Below are 19415 nucleotides of genomic sequence, written 5' to 3'. Positions count from 1 at the left end.
ATGACATGAAATTAAAGAGTGGTCCGTCATGGGTCCGTCATCTCACGGACCCATGAGTCTTAGGTCCAATCATACCTAAAAACTTTTCTTGATATTTAGAAGTTTTGCTACCATGGATAGGAAATTAAAATGTTTTTTCATCTCTTGGATCCATGTGCCTTTGGTTATATCAAAATGTTTCTTTATACTTTGAAGTTTTGGTATTAAGAACATGAAATTAAAAAGTTTTTCATATCTTGGACCCATGTGTCTTAGGGCTAATCATACCTAAAAACTATGACTTTCTAATATTTATCTCAATATTCTGAAGCTTTGGTATCATTTACATGAAATTAAAATGTTTTTTCTCCTCTTGGATCCATGTGCCTTAGGATGAATTGAGATTTTTCTTTAATATTTGGAAGTTTTGGTATTATGGATATGAAATTTAAAAAAGTTTTTCATCTCTTGGACCCATGTGTCTTAGGGCCAATCATACCTAAAAACTGTTGTTTTCTATGATTTTTTTGTATATCTGGAAGTTTTGCTACCAAGCACATGAAATTAAAATGATTTTTTCGTCTCTTGGATCCATGTACCTTAGGTGGGACTATGGGTTTTCTTTATATTTGGAAGATTTGTTACCAATGACATGAAACTAAAATTTTTCGTTTCTTGGATCCATTTGCCTTAGGTCCAAAAACATTTTCTTTATATTTGGAATTTTGGTATTAAGGACATGAAATTAAAAATTTTTTCATCTCTTAGGCCCATGGGTCTTAGGTCCAATCATACCTTAAAAATATGACTTTCTAATATTTTTCTCAATATTCTGAAGCTTTGGTATCATTTAAATGAAATTAAAATGTTTTTTCGTCTCTTGGATCCATGTTTCTTAGGATGAATTAAGATCTTTTTTTATATTTGGAAGTTTTGATATTAAGGACATGAAATTTAAAAAAAGTTTTTCATCTCTTGGACTCATGTATCTTAGGTCCAATCAGACCTACAAACTGTGGAATTCTAGGATTCTTCTTTATATCTGGAAGTTTTGCTACAAAGGACATGAAATTAAAATGTTTTTTTTGTCTCTTGGATCCATGTACCTTAGGTCGGATTAAGATTTTTCTTTATATTTGGAAGATTTGGTACCAATGACATGAAACTAAAATTTTTCGTCGCTTGGATCCATTTGCCTTAGGTCTTAAAAAATTTTCTTTATATTTGGAATTTTGGTATCAAGGACATGAAATTAAAAATTTTTTCATCTCTTGGACCCATGAATATTAGGTTAATCATACCTAAAAACAATGGTTTTATAATATTATTTCTTTACATTTGGAAGTTTTGCTACCAATGACATGAAATTAAAATGTTTTTACGTCTCTTGGGTCCATGTACCTTAGGACCAATTACGATTTTCTTCATATTTGGAAGTTTAGCTACCAATGACTTGAAATTTTTTTTTTTTAATCTCTTGGATCCATGTACCTTAGGTCGAATGAAGATTTTTTCTTTATATCTCGAAGTTTGGTACCTAGGACCTGAGAAAAAAAATTGAAAAAATTCCAGTTTCACTTCAATTAAAAAAACTAAGTAAAAAAACGTCACTAAAAACATTATTTTGTTGATAGAAAAAAGCACAATGACATTTAGATCATCCTCATTTTGTACTTTTAAAATATCACAGGTGTTTTGTTTCGCTATAAGTATATGTGATGTGATTGTAAGACACGGGAAAAAAGTTTTAATAAAATTAAGTAAAAAAGAGGGGGGCACAAAACTTGGGGGCCCTGGAGGGAGGCATAGAGTTCACACTTGGGCCCTAGTTGGGGATTGGGGCCCTGAAGTTAACACATGGGGCCCTGGATGAGGACTTGGGGCCCTGGATTGGGACTAGGGGTTCTGGATGACAATTTGGGGGTCCAAACTCATGTTTGAGCCCGATGTGCACAGGGTCATTACATAACAATAATGATACTGTCCTGTTGTAGTCATAATCAATTATCAATAATCAATAATTGGTTGGATATTATTAAAGTACAAAAAAAGATCTCTACCAACCGTTTATTAAAATCCATTTTAAAACTTCGTTTATATGACATAATGTCACTTCAAACTCATTTCTATTATTGAACAACATACTTGTCAAATGAAACTCAGATATGTCATAAGCAATTATCAATAATCAGTAATTGGCTCAATACCATTAGTGTACAAAAGAAAATCTCTACCAGTTGTTTACTAGAATCCATATCATAACTTCATTTATTAGACAACATGTCTCTTCAAACTCAATTCTATTATTGAACAACATACTTGAACGGGGGCGAGCATTCTCTTATATCAAAAGTTTTGGTTGAGATAATATCATAGACCTACTTTGAAATCATGGCATTGTTACAGAAAAAATGTATTTCCAAGAATCCCTTATCGAAGCGGAAATACGATAAGACCAGATGGGGCCACTTAAAACTGCATAAAATTATTTTGGACAGTCTCTTTCTCTTATGATAGGGCTGTCGTGAAAACTTTGATAGGGCTGTCCTTAAAACTAAGAATAATTGTTTCCAAGAAAATACTAGATCTAAATAAAAGTTCAAATAGGGATAAAATCCTTTTAATAGACAGTGTTTTTTATAACAATGATAGAAATTCACAAAAATACCAGATATTTCGGTCACATATACAGTGACCGTCATCAGTGATAAAACTAAAATAAAACAATTTAAACCAAAAGTTTATATACTAAATCAAATAACACTACATATTGTTTGAATCTCTAATTCTTTTCAAAGCAAAGGCGGAAGCTATTCTCTTTGACCTTCTTGGATTCGGTTCATTAGCGTTCAATGATATAGCATTTGGACAAAGGTCAACTACATTGGGTGAATTGAACTTTACTCTGTCAGATTTTAATAAATAATCATAGATAGAGTCCAGCCCATATTCACCTGTATCCCGATTCAAAGCAATATTCTTGAATAAGATTTTCTTTATTTCAAGTGTTTCACGAAAATTTTGCTTTAAACCCCGATCCCTAGAAATCAAAGAGACATTCTCGAACGAAATAAAATGGTCTGGAAAATTAAAAATATGTTCTGAAAGGGCTGAAGATCTACTAGATCTTGTAGAGGGACAAGCAACTCCAATAGCACATTGGATGGGCACCGCTTGTATAGTGTGATAGGGCTCTTATTATCGATAAAATGCTGTTTCCGGAAAATGTTACGGCTCTTGTTGTAATAGGGCTCTTGTTTTAATAGGACTCTTGTTGAAATAGGGCTGCTTCTAAAACCATGGATATGACTGTACTGGGAGCAATTAATACAATAATACTGATATACCCTGCTCCAGGGTATGGTAATGTGATTGAACAATCAAAAAGCCAAACTCTAGGCCAAGGGGTACCACCACTCGGGTCACCCCTAATATCTATAGCTATCTCTTTGGAGGGTAAAGGGGCCCCCTATTGATATACTAGTAACAGGTATTTCTCGCGAACTCTCTTCCTACCCTGCCTGGGTTCTTGTAAAAATAATCTCACAGACTGTAGAAAATACTTTACTTGTATCCTTCAAAGGTCGCTTGACAAAACACACACATCCCAACTCTGAAAAAAAAGACTCCCTTAACGGGGTCTAAATGTAGACTAAAAACAAAAACACCACTTGTGTTCCAAGCACTTTCTCTAGGGGTGGACCTAAGATTGGCCCTGGATTTCAGATAAAGGGGGCCTTAATTGGCAACTTTTTTTTTTAGAGAAAATTCATTTTTATTAAATATCAATATTCACAAAAAAAAACATATCAAACAGACCTACCACGTGAAAATATATACAGATTTGTTTGTGGCAGGACTCATTATTTTACTTACTCATATATATATTGAAAAAAAACTTACTCACATATATAATGGAAAAAAAAAATAATAATAATAATGCAATCACATAAATAAATAAGAAATAAACCTCATGGGAACCGCAAACCAATCCTTACACAAGACAAAAGACAGAATACAGCCCCCCCCCTCAGCCATCCCTATTCATTAAGAAATTCTTTAACCTATTTTTAAAAGAGGACACACTTTCAGCCATCCTAGTGCTTTCCGGAAGACTGTTCCATACCGTAACATACACATGCCTAGATGCAAAACCAGACCTAGTAGTTTGTCGTCTCTCGTATACTATTTCCAAAAAATGCCTAGTATCATAAGAATTGTACGCAGAATTCTATAATAAAGCATCGCAATAACAATAAGGTGCTAATTTATTTCAAAACTGATACACAAAAATACCTGTCTGATATTCCCTCAACTGCCCATCATTTAAAATATTAAAATGGTGATTACAGTCCATTCTACTTTCACAATTTTCAAAATCACAGAGCAGGGGCAGCGCTATATTCTGCACAATTTTTACCCGTTTAAAATTTAAAACAAAATTACTAGCTCACTCAGAACAGCCGCATACAGTGTAAGGATTAATAAGCGAATTATACGAAATTTTCAAAACTGAAACAGGAAAAACATGTTTAAATCTATGCATCAGCCCTTAGCCCCGTGCAACTTTCACCAATACAATTCCCCTATGTTTTTTTCCAATTGTAAATTTCAATCAATCTGAAAACCAAGATACTTTGTATGTAATATCTGCTTGATCACCGTACCATTAAAATTACCTAAACCAAACATATTATCGATAACTCCAGTAGTAATACAAATCATATACTTAGTTTTACTCGCATTCGCTGCTAAGCAGTTAAGACTTTTAAAAACATGTAGTTCAAAAAGCACACTACTTGCTTCTGTAACAAGCTCACTCAAAGCCTTTCCAGCAATCGTTATAGCTGTGTCGTCCGCAAAGGATGTTATGGCGGCATCAGGAATGTAAAACTGTAATGTGTCAACATAAATTAAATATAAAAGTGGACCTAACACAGAACCTTGCGGTACTCCACATAGTACAGGACGAGGTGAACTGACAATATCCCCCACTACTACACGCATTGATCTACCATACAAATACGAACGAAACCAGTCAATCGAATTTCCATTTATACCTAAATATGACATACTATCTAACAACAGCTCAAAATCAACAGTATCAAAAGCTTTCTTAAAATCAGTAAAATAGTTAAATGAATAGAGTCGGTCTCGAATACATTGTTTAAAACATCAAGAAGATGGTATAATTCACGACTTGTAGAATGATATTTCTAGAATTCAAATTGTCTGTCACATAAAAACCCAAGAGACTTAAGATAGCAAAACAGTTTCTTATGAACAACTTTTTCAAATATTTTTGAGAACAGTGGCAGAATCGATATAGGTCTCCAGTTTGACATTTCTCTCTTGTCACCACCTTTATGTAAAGGTATAATTTTTGCTTGTTTTGAAGCATCTGGGAACTGACCTTTTTCCATTGATAGGTTCACCAAGTACAGAAGACAAGGTAAAAGGTACGCGGCGACAGCCTTAAATGCCTTAAGGCTAAGACCGTCAATTCCTGCTGAATTCGATTTTATTGTTTTCAGTGCGTCCTCGAGATCAGACTGAGTGCACTTTACGAATTTCATGGAACGACCTTCCCCACGGTCATCAATAAACAGCTCATTTTTATACCCATGGTCAGCAACATCATTTTTAAGATCAATTCCAACATTTGAAAAATATTTAAATAACTCATCACTAACACCTTTCTTACCTTTAACTTGTTTTTCATGGACTACAAGTTCATACCCTGGATATGTAGTGTTGATACTACATAGTGCCTCGTTTATCAATCGCCAAGTTTCCTTAACCTCGCCGTTTTTATCATGAAACTTCTCTGAATAATAATGTATCATTGATGACCTTCCGAGGGAATTCATATTGTTTCAGATTTTCCTAAATTCTTCAAGGTTTTGTTGCGTTGGAGAATACAGGTACAACCGATAAAGTCTGTTCCGTTCACTAATTTTTTTCAAAATTTTATTTGTCACCCACAGTTTCCTTGGTATATTTTTCTTTTTACGAACAACCTTCACAGGGCGACACTTATCATAAATAGGTGATAATATTTTTAAAAAAGTGTCAAACACCACCGATGTGTTTTCATTTTCATTCATAACTTCCTCCCAAGAAACTATACTTATCTCTTCTTGAAACTGTTAAAGAAACTTCTTGAACTTGAGATCCTATATCAAACAGTTCGTGGTAACGAACTGTAAGTAAGGAGGTACCCGGCTCAATGGTAACCGAAACTCTAGAAAACGGGTTTTTGATACCAATAGATACATAAAAAGAATCAGATTTGAATGCTGATTTCAAATATAGTCCCCATTTGGTTCTGTGGTCTTCTATTGCCTCCTTAAGACAAAGTCCATCAAAATTATTCATATAAAAGGGGATAGAACACAACCCTACTTAGCTCCTGATTTAATACAAAACCAGTTGCTAACCTCATTTCTTACCTTAACTGTGGCAGTGTTATCAAACAGTTCGTGCTAACAAACTGTAAGTAAGGAGCGACCCGGCTCAACGGTAACCGAAACTCTAAAAAACGGGTTTTTGATACCAATAGATACATAAAAAGAATCAGATTTTAATGCTGATTTCAAATATATAAGTTTCATCAAGTTTAGTGCTACCCATCAAAAGTTACGCCTGAGAAAATTTGGCTGATTTTCGAAAAAAGACGGAAAGACCCCCTAAAAGTCTTAGAACCTTAATGAAAATCACACCATCATATTCAGCGTATCCGAGAACCCTACTGTAGAGGTTTCAAGCTCCTATCTACAAAAATTTGTAATTTTGTATATTTTTTTTTGCTAGAAGATAGATTATAGAAACGTTTTTATTTGTCTGGTTTTTTTTTGTTTTTTTTTCAGGGGTTATCGTATCGACCCAGTGGTCCTAAAATATCGTGGGAGGACTCATTGGACCCGAAATTAAAAGTTCTGGTGCCCTTTTTAAGTGACCAAAAAAAATGGAGGGCACCTAGGCCCCCTCCCACGCTCATATTTTCCCAAAGTCACCTGATCAAAACTTTGAGATAGCCATTTTGTTCAGCATGGTTGAAAATATGAGAACTATGTTCTTTAGGATGACTTAATTCCCCAAAGTCCCTGGGGGGAGGGCTGAAAGTTATGAACTTAACCCAATGTTAACATATGATAGTGGTGATTAGGAAGTATACAGACGTTTTCAGGGGGGATTTTTCTGGTAGTAGGGGGGTGGGGGGGTCGTTGGTTATGTGGGAGGATTTTTCCATGAAGGAAGTTCTCATGGGGGAAGGAACACTGCTATGTAGGGGGCGTCGGATTTCCCAGCATTATTTAAAACAAAAGATCAGAAATTAAATATAAAAAAAACAAGTTTTCCAACTGAAAATAAGGAGTAATATCAAAACTTAAAACGAAAAAAAAATATTACGTGCATGATTGGGTTCATCCCCTATTCAATACCTCACTCTTTAAGCCCAGAATTTTTTAGTACTTTCATATGAGCTATTTATTCTAAATAACGGCCTTTGTGATTAAGGGGCATTTTTAAAGAATTGGAACAAAATTCGAACTTTAGCTTAAAGAGCGAGGTATTGACTAGGGGGCGAGCCCCCTAATACACACATTATAAATATATGAAAATAGAAGTTCATTACGTAAGTTAATTCGTAAGTTACATATATTTATTACTAATAAAATCGTTCGTAAATAAAATTAAACAGGTTTCGAGAAAGCCATTTAACCAAATAAAAATAAAATTAATATACAAATTTTGTTTTAATTATTCATGTACGGTGAGCCAGAATCAAAACCTGCATTAATTCAAAAACATTCAATAATTAAATAAAAAAAATGAGTTTTTTTTTAACTGAAAGTAAGGAACGACGTTAAAACTTAAAACGAACAGAAATTATTCCGTATATGAAAGGGGCTGTCCCCTCCTCAACGCCTCGCTCTTTACGCTAAAGTTTCAGACCTTGGGAAGTTTCTTCCCTGCGTAAAGATACATTTCGACCTGGGAACCAAATTGCTTCCTGATCACCAAAAAAAAAAAAAAAACAGATGTAATACAAAAAACAAAAAGAAGACAAAAGGAAAGTTTTCCATTTTTTTGTATAGCATCTGCTGTGTTGTTCTTCATATGTTTTGTTTAGGCTAGTTTTTTGCTTGTTTGTTCTTGGTTTTGTTTAAAGGTCCCCTCAAAGGAGGACACGACCCAAGGACAAGAATTTCAAATTATGTAATTGCATCATTCTTCACAAATGAATTTTAGTAAAAAAAAAAAAAGGTGGATATTTTAAAGCTTGCTAAGGTCCGAGTCATGTGAGAGATCTAAATCTACATGATTGGATGTGAAGTTTAAACACACTACCCCTCCAAACTCCCTTGACTACCAACTTTTTAGCAGAAAGATAGACTAGGTATACTTTGCTTCAACTGGGACAATAAAACATTATAATATCAATGCAATAAGACTTACACTTGGCTAAGTCTATGTCTAAAAGCTAATTTTAACTGACATGGTGTAACAAAATGAAACTAACTCAGGTCAAAAAGGTTAAGTCTGTTTTCAGTAAAAAATGGCAACTCGGTCAGTCCCATCTTGGTGCCAAAACCACCGAAGTTCAAGCAGTGAAATGACTGGGTGCAAAAACAAGCTAAACCTTGATTTGACGCAAAAATTGACGCAAGTCCGAGATAAAGACTGGCTCAGTGGAAGAACGAGCAAAGTCCCGACTTGGTGCAAAAACTAGCTCAAGCTGGGAGTGCACGCGGAGAAAAGCAAGCTAAAATATATATATATATATATATATATATATATATATATATATATATATATATATATATATATATATATATATATATATATATATATATATATATATATATATATATATATATATATATATATATATATATATATATATATATATATATATATATATATATATATATATATATATATATATATATATATATAATGAATATGTACAAAAAAATTCCAAGCTATGGACTGATTCGGCACAGAAACGAACTAAGTTCTGACACACTAAAATGCCAAAAAAAAAACAGAAAAAAAAAAAAAAAACTCGGTGGAAAAAAATTACTCGGTGAAAAAGCGGGGTTTTTGCTCCTTTCTTGGACCAAAATATCGCAATGGTTTCCTTGCTTTATCATTGAAAGAGCAAAGTAGGCCTATTGCCCCTCCTGTACGGCCCTGTCCCAAATATTTTAGTGGAAAGTAAGGTATTTGGCACCTCCATTGAACCAAAATCATAGAAGGATTTTCAATGCTTGTGTTTAGTTTTTCCGGCAGCTCCAATCTTTCTTGGTGCTTTTTAAGCTCGAACGACAAATAAGGCATATATAAAGCGGCTTCTTTTTCAGGAGTAGTCGTATCCGGTGAACGAAAAGGTCTTATCACTCGACCGACTTCACCGAAAAAACCCTATTCAAAAGTAAGCTCTACAGTTGATGACACTTCTCCTAAAATAATTTAGAATATAGGCTCCTTTTGCTCGAGATGCTAGCAGGTTTCAAAGTTTCAGAAGTCTGGGGTCTACAGATTACAAAACAAAAAAGCATGATAGCGTTTTATTGTAAAGGACAACTATCTAAAATTTCTCGGGGTGAAGTTTAATTGGCTGTTAGTACCTACCTATCCTATCCAAAAGAATCTTTATATGGGTCATTTCTTGGTCACTTTCCTGGAAAGCTACCACAGAAAAAACCTGCCCTGACGACCAATCCCCGGTAAAAAATTTTCGATACTTGTCCGTTAAACAAAACACACCCAAGAAGTGAAGTTAGATTAATCGTAATGAAATATACCAAAACATGATGACAATATAATACTGTAGGAAAAAATAATGGAAGATACGACAGATAATTATGGAAAGCAGGCCGCGCAGAACGCATTATATTAAATACCTAACCTAACCCTTAACCACTTCTACATATTAAATGTCTAATAAAAATATACATACACCATAGTTTTTCTCACTCAAAATAAGCAAATCATTAGCGATCCCAAGAGTTTCTGTAAGAACTCGCACAGCGTAATTCTTGATTGTGTTTCGTTTAACAGACAAGTACCAATTTATCAAGTACCAACTTTGTCCACAAAGTTGTACTATACTACCCATTGGCTTGGAAGCTTTGCTGCTTAACACTTCGGGGCCCAAAGCAGGTGCACGGTAGCCTGTGCCTGTCCTTGTGATTTGTATGATTGAATGCATGAAAAGGGTGCATAGTCTCCTCTGGCCCCCTCTCTCCATTCTCGCAACAACATCGTTTTTATTGATGTCTCCTGAATAATTACATTTATTTTCGTAAAATGGAAAATCATTATTTGTTTTAAGATTGGGATAAGATTGCATTTGCTTGTTATAATAAAATAGTTGCATATCATGATTCCGTCAAAAGGATTTTCAATTACTTCAGAGATTTTATTCAAATAGAGTTCTAGAAAAGACGGAGATTTTTCAGTAAAGACATAAACTTAATCTTATAAACACAGCAAACCAGCAATCCTTCTATAACTGACGTACACGTGCATTTATTTGAACACATCAACCGAATTTGAAAATATTCTTTTTAATAATAATACGGAATAATAATTCTCTTTCTTTTTACTCCTAGTTGACTCCATACTCTTCGAAAGAATTCACTTTTATCCAGTCAATCCCTTTTTTTCTTTTTTTAGCCTTGAAATAGGACTATTTTGAACACTACAGCTATTTCAAGATTTTGATAAAATACATTATGGGGAAAAAAGGAAGTGGGGAGATGGCTGACCTCCAATCACTTTCGACTCTTAAAAAAGGCAGGGGAACTTTCCATTTCCAATCGAGTGAGCTCCCTCCGAAGTTTATACGACTACCATTTTCATAAAAGTCTTTTATGTTAACAAAGAGCAACTAGCATAACTTACAGTCCATGCCCTGGGACTGGGGGAAAGGTTTTCAACTCCAGAGGCATGGCTATTTGACGTTTGAACTATTTCAAACAAAATGGCTATCTCAATCTGGATCCATGTGGGAGGGGGGAAGAGTGTCGGGGGCTAATTGCCCTCCAATCACTTTTGATTCTTAAAAAGGGAGCTAGAAGCTTCCATTTCCACTCGAATGAGTCTCCTCCAAAGTTTATGCGACCACTCCTTCCATAAAACTTTATATTTTAACAATGGGCAATTTGCACAACTTACAGCCCTTGCCCCGGGGTACGTCTTGGTTTTTTCAACCCTTGAGGCATAGTTATTTGGCCTTTGAATTATTTTGAACAAAAGGGCTATCTCAAAAGTTTAATCGGAGGAATTTGGGGGAAAAGGGTGTGGGGGGAGCTGGTTGCCCTCCACTCACTTTTGACTGTTAAAAATCTTAAATCAAGAGGAAGCTAGAACTTTTGATTTTCAATCGAATGAGCCTCCTTCAAAGTTTATACGACCATCCCTTCCATAAGAACCTTGTAGGTTAACAATGGGGAGTTTTTATAACTTAGAACCTTTGCCTCCAGGCTGTTGGGGGGGTGTCAACTCTGGAGACATAGTTATTTTACCTTTAGACTATTTTTAACAAAATGGCTAGCTCAAAATTTCGATCGGATGCATTTAGAAAAAAGAGTATGTAGGAAGCTAGTTGCCCTCGGTCACTTTCCACCCTTAAAACATGTAATACTTTTTAACAGGACAAAAAGCAAGTGAATTAGCCTTATCAAACAGTTCGTGATAACGAACTGTAAGTAAGGAGCGACCCGGCTCAATGGTAACCGAAACTCTAGAAAACGGGTTTTTGATACCAATAGATACATCAAAAGAATCAGATTTCAATGCTGATTTGAAATATATAATTTTCATCAAGTTTAATGTTACCCATCACGCGCCTGAGAAAATTTGGCTGATTTTCAAAAATAGGGGGAAAGACCCCCTAAAAGTTATGGAACTTTAATGAAAATCGCACCATCATATTCAGCGTATCATAGAACCCTACTATAGAGGTTTCAAGCTCCTATCTACAAAAATGTGGAATTTTGCATTTTTTGCCAGAAGAAAGATCACGGATGGGTGTTCATTTTTTTTTTTTTTTTTTTTTTTTTCCCAGGGGTGATCGTATCGACCCAATGGTCCTAGAATATCGTGAGAGGGTTCATTGAAACGGAAATTAAAAGTTCTAGTGCCCTTTTTAAGTGACCCAAAAAAAATGGAGGGCAACTAGGCCCCCTTCCACGCTAATTTTTTCCCAAAGTCATCCGATCAAAATTTTGAGATAGTCATTTTGTTCAGCATGGTCGAAAATATGGTAATTATGTCTTCTAGGATGATTTAATCCCCCGAAGTACCCGGGGGGAGGGCTAAAAGTTATGAACTTTACCCAATGTTAACATATAGTATTGGTTATTGGGAAGTATACAGACATTTTCAGGAGGGTTTTTTTCTGGTAGTGAGGGGGGGGTGGTTTGGGAGTTATGTTGGAGGATCTGCCCATGAAGGGATTTTTCATGGGGGAAGGGAAATTGCCATGAAGGGGGCGCCGGACTTGCCAGCATTATTTATTGGTTATTGGGAAGTATACAGACATTTTCAGGAAGGATTTTTTTTTCTGGAGGATGGGGCTGGAGGAGGGGGTTACTTGGGAATCTTTCTGTGGAGGTAGTTTTTTTGGCGCATGGGGCATTTCTATGAGTGGGATACCAGATTTCCAAATATTATTAAAAAAACGATCAGAAATTAAATTTTAAAAAAGCAAGTTTTTTTCAACTGAAAAGGAGAAGCAACATTTGAACCTTAAACGAACGGAAACTATGACGTATATGAGGGGGGTCTCCCCCCAGTCAAAACCTCGCGCTTTACGCTATAGTTTTTTTTAGTGCTTTCAAAAGAGCTATCAATTCTAATTAAACGGCCTGTGTGATTCAGGGGTTTGTGAATTAAATTTGTTTTTAACTTTTAACGTAAAGAGCGAGGTATTGACTAAGGGGAGAACCCCCTCATATACGTAATAACATATACGTAATACAAAAAACAATAAAAAAAACAAGCGATACGGCTCAATAGTGATCGAAACTTTTAAAAACGGAATTTTGATTTCAATAAATGTATCAAAAGAATGGGTTTATAATGCTGATTCTAAATATATAAATTTTATTAAGTTTAGTATTACTCATCAAAGGCTATGAGCCTGAGAAAATTTACCCGATTTTTTAAAGAGGGGGAAACATCCCCTACAAGTGAAAGAATTTTAATGAAAATCACACCGTCAGATTCAGCGTATCAGAAAACCCTATTACATAGGTTTCAAGCTCATATCTGAAAAAATCTGCAACTTTGTATTTTTTGCTAGAAGAAAAATATACGAATATAGAAGTTAGTTACGTAAGTTAATTTGTAAATTACGTCATAACCAAATTTAGAGACATCCATTTAGCAAAAGAAAAGCAAAATTGTTATGCAAATTTTGTTTACTTATTCAATGACGGTGAGCCAAAATAAAAGTTGCATTAACTAAAAAACGATCAGAAATTAAATAAAAAAAACAAGTTTTTTAAACTGAAAGTAAGGAGCGACATTAAAACTTAAAATGAACAGAAATTAGGCCGTATATGAAAGGGGCTGTCCCCTCCTCAACGCCTCGCTCTTTACGCTAAAGATTGACTTTGTCTCATAACTTTATTTTTTAAAACAATAAAAAACTTTAGCGTAAAGAGCGAAGCGTTGAGGAGGGGACAGCCCCTTTCATATACGGAATAATTTCTGTTCGTTTTGAGTTTTAATGTCGCTCCTTACTTTCAGTTTAAAAAACTCTTTTTTTTATTTAATTCTATTAAAAAGAAAGTGAAAGAGAACAGGAGTTGCATGTGATGCAAGAGTAATAAATATATCTTTCAAGAAACTACGGTTAAGCTACCGTAATGAAATACAATATGGAATCGTTTTCTCAGGAACCATGATTCGGCAAATTCTTTTCAGATCCGTTCTAGAAGATGGTACACACATATATTTTATTACATTCCTTTTCAGGGTGATTCTTTTTCCTTCGGCTTATACACTGAACAAAAAGATTGCGATATCCTTTTAACTTAGATTGTCAGTGGTTTAAAACATTCCCTTCTTATAAGTGCCAATTCTTTGATATTTACAGCTCGAATCAATATTGTGAAATGCCTTGCTATTTTGCTGAATAATTTTTAGTTGGTACTTCTCAATAAATAGTTCTAATTTCTTTCTGTATTGCATAAACACATTAAAACCCCATGCTTACAATTAAACTTAAAACAATATGACAACACCTTTTTTACAATGAATTTCGCAAAAATGTTTCTAAGACTAAACAGCAATGTTAAAACGTAAAACGAGCTTAGATAAAGTTATACAAAATGTCAAAATATTCCAAAGAAAAATTACTATTATCGATTAAAATCGCAGCAATGAAAATGAGTAATCAAGTCAATTTGAAAAAAACAGAAATTAACACAATTAAGAGCGCCATATTTGTCACAATTAAAAGCGGGGTCACCAACCCATTAAACTTTCTAAAAGCTAGGGTGTCATTCGATCTTTGCTGGATACGATTTGTATTTTGAACAGTGTGTGTGTTTCCGAGCAAGTGCCACCTCAAATAAGAGTGGGCCTACCCACCCACCCACCCCACCCCCCAAACCACCTGAAAGGGTCATATTGTTTCCGCTTTACTGAAAACAATTTGCATTTCGAACAGCGTGTTTTTGGTTTGCCAAAACATCAAAACAAAAGGAAAACGCACAGTGCCAATTAACGTTACAGGAAGGGAAAAAGATTCCTCGAAGACTGAAATTCTTGAATTCAAATTTAATTGACTATTTTTACCTTTTTTCACTATTTCAATTGACTATTTTTTACTATAATTGACTATTTTAAAGCATATTTTTTGTCATTACCCTTTTTTTCAATTTTGTGGGAAATTGATACCTAAATAAAGCTTTTGAAACGAACATTGGAAATTTTTAAGGAACCTGTTCAATTTGTTGAAGTTATATTTGCAATTTTCTAGCTAATAAATGATTTACCAACTGATTTCTTATGCATTTCAAAAGAGTGTGTTTAAAAGAAAGAATGTACTGATGAAACCACCATTCATTTCAGCCTAATGAACTGGATTAAGTGTCAGAAATATAATTATGTGTAAAGAAAGAATTCCTGAAAATTTGAACAATTTTGATTTTTCAGTGCTATAATGATGAAAGAAAAACTGTTTTTAATTTATTCTATTTTCAGTAAAGCGTAAATGACATTTTAGTCTTTAAAAGGTTTAAGAGGGCGGTAGCCTAAGTCTTCTTTACCGTAGTTTCTTTTCGATTTAAGTTTGACTTGGTTATTCATTTTATTTCTTTGTTCTAACCTTGACTTACTATTTAACTTTATTTCTGTTTTTTTTTATGATTTAATAACGCTCTTTACTTACCTTTGAAAAATTCTTTTTTCGGAAAATGGTTTTCAAAACCAATTTTAGTAGGTTCTTACCTGATATAGCTTTACTATTGGCTAATCCTAGCAATGGGTTTAAATTTCTTTTACCTTTTCTGCTCAAGACTTAAACTGTTGTGGGTGTTTTAGTTTCAACTAAACATAAACAAAGACTCACATACCACAAGATCATAATAATATATAATTTTTTATTTTTACAAAGAATTCCGTTTGTAAATGAATTACTCATTTTGAATCTTAACGTACCTTCCTCTAATTTGACCTTCATCATCATGACCTCATAATTTGACCTTCCTCTAATTTGACCTCCTTAGAGGAAGGTCATTATCATGACCTTCCTCTAATTTGATTCATGGTGACCTTGCGAAATCTTCTCCCCTTACCATAAAAGGTTTTGAAGGTTGTTATTTTAGGGATGTTTGTAATTTCACTTAAATGCTGTAAGTTTACTGTGGATTGAATTAAAAAACTGCTTGAGAGTTGAAATTGTATGTTTGTTCATCCTATTTTGGAAATGTCAGTTATAGCCTCCTCGCTTAATAGCGACGATATTTTAGACTCTAGTATTTTTCTTTTTACAATAAAGCAAGACATGGACACCTTTTTATCTTGCAGGAAAGATGGAAAAAAGAGATGAGGTAATGATTGACCGGGCACTGTCTGTCAAAAAGGACGGAGCTTCCAGCGAATGCTGTCAAAGACCCTGTGATTTTAAAACCTTGGCTCAGTACTGCAGGGAGTCTCCTGATTTTTTCGATACAAAGGAAATACAGGAAAAGCTAGGTTTCACTAATTCGACAACGTCCACAGAGTCCTATTCTAACGTAAGTCTCCTGGATAACCATTCAATTTCCCGCGTCTGGGAATCATGAGCCGGAAGTCACGATATTTAGTCCTAAACTCTATTGATCTATGATTTGACACAATGAACTTCAAATTTTGAACATAGTTTTAAATCCATTCAAAAGAAAATTCATTATTTTCAACTTCAAACAAGTTTATCACAATATTATCGTGTCTAAAAACGTTGTTCAGTAAGTATTTTAATTTAAGACCATAGGTTTCGGCAAAGCATCAGCAGCTTCAACTTTTTTTACCATTTCAAATATCAGTACATTGAACTGAAGAGTTTAGGGAAAACTGCATTTCCGAGTAGTTCAAACCTATCTGTGAGTACAAAAACCTATCTGTGAACAACGTGCAACTTACATAATTTATGGTTGTCAGGCCCTGGGGCCCCGGGGACCCTGTTGACTCATGAAGCACACTTATTAGACCTTTGACTAGTTCAATGACTCTTTTAGACATATTATCCGACTTCACCAGGGAGGGGGACCGAGGGTGCCCAGAGGCAGAAAAGAAGATGGTAGGATACTACAACTTTCAATTTTCCATTGAATGAGCCTCCTGCCAAGTTTCTATGACCACGACTTCCATACGAAGTATGGAAAAAAAAAGAATTTATAATAAAGCATGGGGGCACATTACTCTTTACTAAGGCAATGCTAGGTACGTTACGCAATACTAGGTGCGCTGTCGCTTCTAAAATACTGCATGCAAAATTACTTTGTCAATACATTTTCTTGTATTCTCACTGACAGAAGGATTGGCAGAATAATCCTAATGATACTAATTGATTTATTTTAGTTACGAAGTATTTTCAACTTTCTAGCACCAGATTATTATTATCAATAAAAATAAATGCAGAATATAATAACAGCAACTATTTTACTCCCTCCATTAGATCGTTTTCTTGTAACTTTTCACATTTATATACTGCCTCTAAGTTTTCCTTAAAAAAAGTTTCTGCAAGTTTTAGAAGTTATTAGATATTGGCATATGTGTTGAATAATTCGTTTTCAAAAGCCATTATTTATTAGCTTTTCTGCATAAATCTAAAATCAAACATTCTGAACAGTAGGCTAAACTAAGCATTTAAACTGCTACACAGACTGAAATGAAACGATGCTCAATTGTGTCATTTGTTGATGTAAGGTAAAATTCTAAACGTGATTTCCCACCTGGGCTACTCTTTTAAGAAAGCTTTTGGTGAGAGGCACAGCTCATCTGCATCCTTGGCTATTTACTTTTATGAATAGAACATAACCTGTCAAAAAGTAGATATTACATTCAGTTAATCTGAAGGCAAATTTTAAGCATGAGAAGTACTCTAAATGGATGGAATCCAATCACTATTTATTCGCTATTTTGTTTATAGGCACTAGCAACGACAGAGACAACAACGAAAAATGTAAAATCCGGCGATGTCCATGTAGAAATGCAACATTTGAATCACACAAATTCCTTCCTTAACTGGCAGTTTGGAGGACAAATACTTTTCAAAGATACGCCCGATTGGTTGCAAGACTAAGTGAATACATGATTTCCATCAAAATCAAAAAATTTGCCGCTATCTAATCTTTATACGCCATAAATTATAATGTAACGCATTGTATGTACTATCATTAAACATGCACAATTTCTAGAAATTGAGTTCTTTAGTCAGTGACGTATTCTCATAGGGCTTCATATTCATGCAAATTTATCTTTAAAATTTGTATTATTTATTCTAAGCTTCACATAAACCAAGTTTAGAAAGCAATTTGATGCTATTCGATCAAAAGAAGACACATACGAATTCCGTTTATTCTACCTAGTCATATTAAGAATTTGGGTCTTGGGACATCATTGTCACTGGAAGTGAGAACTATGAATTTAAACTCAGTTTTGAAATTATAATCCACGTTACGTTCATTAATGAACATTTGAGGTTACTGAATATTTATTAGCGAAATCGGAATAAAACTACATCGAATCTACTCAAAATTTCGAGTAGTACTAAATTGCTATTATGTATTTACAGAATATACAGAAGCAGAATTTTTTCTCATTAGCGCTATTTAACTTTGGAATATACATACACAAATTTAATTTGATATAAATGAAAATTCGAAAGCCAAGCTGCTAAATATTTTTGTTTCAAATCTTGAACTAAATACTTTATATCACGTTCCTCGGGGTTTTTCGGTCGGGGATGATGGACAATGACAGTCAAGGAGAGCTGAAATACCTCTATTATTTGTTTTAATCCACGTTATTTACCTTGGCCATTGTTATTTTCGTTCGTATTGGGCCTTATTTCTCAATTTGCAGCAATAGTCTTCATTAGCTATTTACTTCAGTCAGAAAAACTTGCTTTTTAAAATGAATTTTTTGTCCCTTTTAGTTTTCTCACATATACACAATAAACCTTACAAAAGGATCTTTTTCTTACTTAGGCAATGAAACTATACAATTCAAGATGAATTTTTCGTTCAGATAGGGCATTAAACATAGGTTATAATTCAAACGTCTCTAATACTTTACCCCGAAATTTGTGAAAGTTTGTCGCATAGACAACAGTTCCAAAGTAAAAATTATCATGGGTATATTTGAGAAATTGCAGATTACAATTTCGAACATTTATGACACACTGTCTTAGAGTAATATTGCAAGATACGATTTTCCAGGGCCGTATCCAGGATTTTTGTTCGAGGGCAGAGGGAGAATAATTTTTTTTTTGGGGGGGGGAGGGGGGTCACATAAAAAATCTTTAAAAAACGCATCAAAATTTTATTTATACACATTTTTGTTGTGTTTTTACGAGTTGGAAAAACATTCTGGGGGAGGGGTCAAACGCTCTACACCCTCCCTGGATTTTGCTTTATGATATTTACTCACTTTTTTTTAGTATCAGGGAAATTTGCTCAAAAAGCACCACTTATATGTATTGCTGCATTCCTTGCACAGAAGGTCAAATTCTGCTCTTAGGCCTACAAGGTAAAGTCCTTTATCGGACATAGACATATGCAGGCGGATGTGAGGAAATTTGTAAAAGTGGCAAAAACAGGCATAGTTTATAAAAACGGCGAAGGAAAAAAAAATTGGTTCCTAAACGTACATCATCTGTCCCTTATTTAAACAATCGCTTTTGAGACAAACTTTCTTCTATAATA

General features: G+C 34.3%; 1 protein-coding gene across 1 annotated transcript; it reads left to right on the top strand.

Moving 5' to 3' along the window:
* The first annotated feature begins 8542 nt into the window (after nt 1–8542).
* On the top strand, nt 8543–17899 carry LOC148953153 (uncharacterized). Its single transcript, XM_089087886.1, has 3 exons — nt 8543–8687; nt 16036–16244; nt 17639–17899. Exons 1-3 carry the CDS (start codon nt 8543–8545, stop codon nt 17789–17791), a joined length of 507 nt encoding a protein of 168 aa, XP_088944012.1. The 3' UTR covers nt 17792–17899.
* The last annotated feature ends 1516 nt before the right edge of the window (nt 17900–19415 follow it).

Source organism: Artemia sp. Qi Xiang Cuo, chromosome 4 (assembly GCF_049724085.1).
Source record: "Artemia sp. Qi Xiang Cuo chromosome 4, ASM4972408v1, whole genome shotgun sequence".
In the NCBI taxonomy this organism is placed as follows: Eukaryota; Metazoa; Arthropoda; class Branchiopoda; order Anostraca; family Artemiidae; genus Artemia; species Artemia sp. Qi Xiang Cuo.
Note: the sequence above shows the minus strand (reverse complement) of the source record. Positions and strands in the feature narration are given on the sequence as shown.

What these genes read in the sequence shown, in the direction of transcription:
- LOC148953153 (XM_089087886.1), top strand. Translation starts at nt 8,543, where the DNA reads ATGGCAACTCGGTCAGTCCCATCTTGGTGCCAAAACCACCGAAGTTCA. An exon ending in CTGGCTCAGTGGAAGAACGA is followed by an intron (nt 8,688 to 16,035) that starts GCAAAGTCCCGA and finishes TTTATCTTGCAG; the next exon opens with GAAAGATGGAAAAAAGAGAT. An exon ending in CCACAGAGTCCTATTCTAAC is followed by an intron (nt 16,245 to 17,638) that starts GTAAGTCTCCTG and finishes TTTTGTTTATAG; the next exon opens with GCACTAGCAACGACAGAGAC.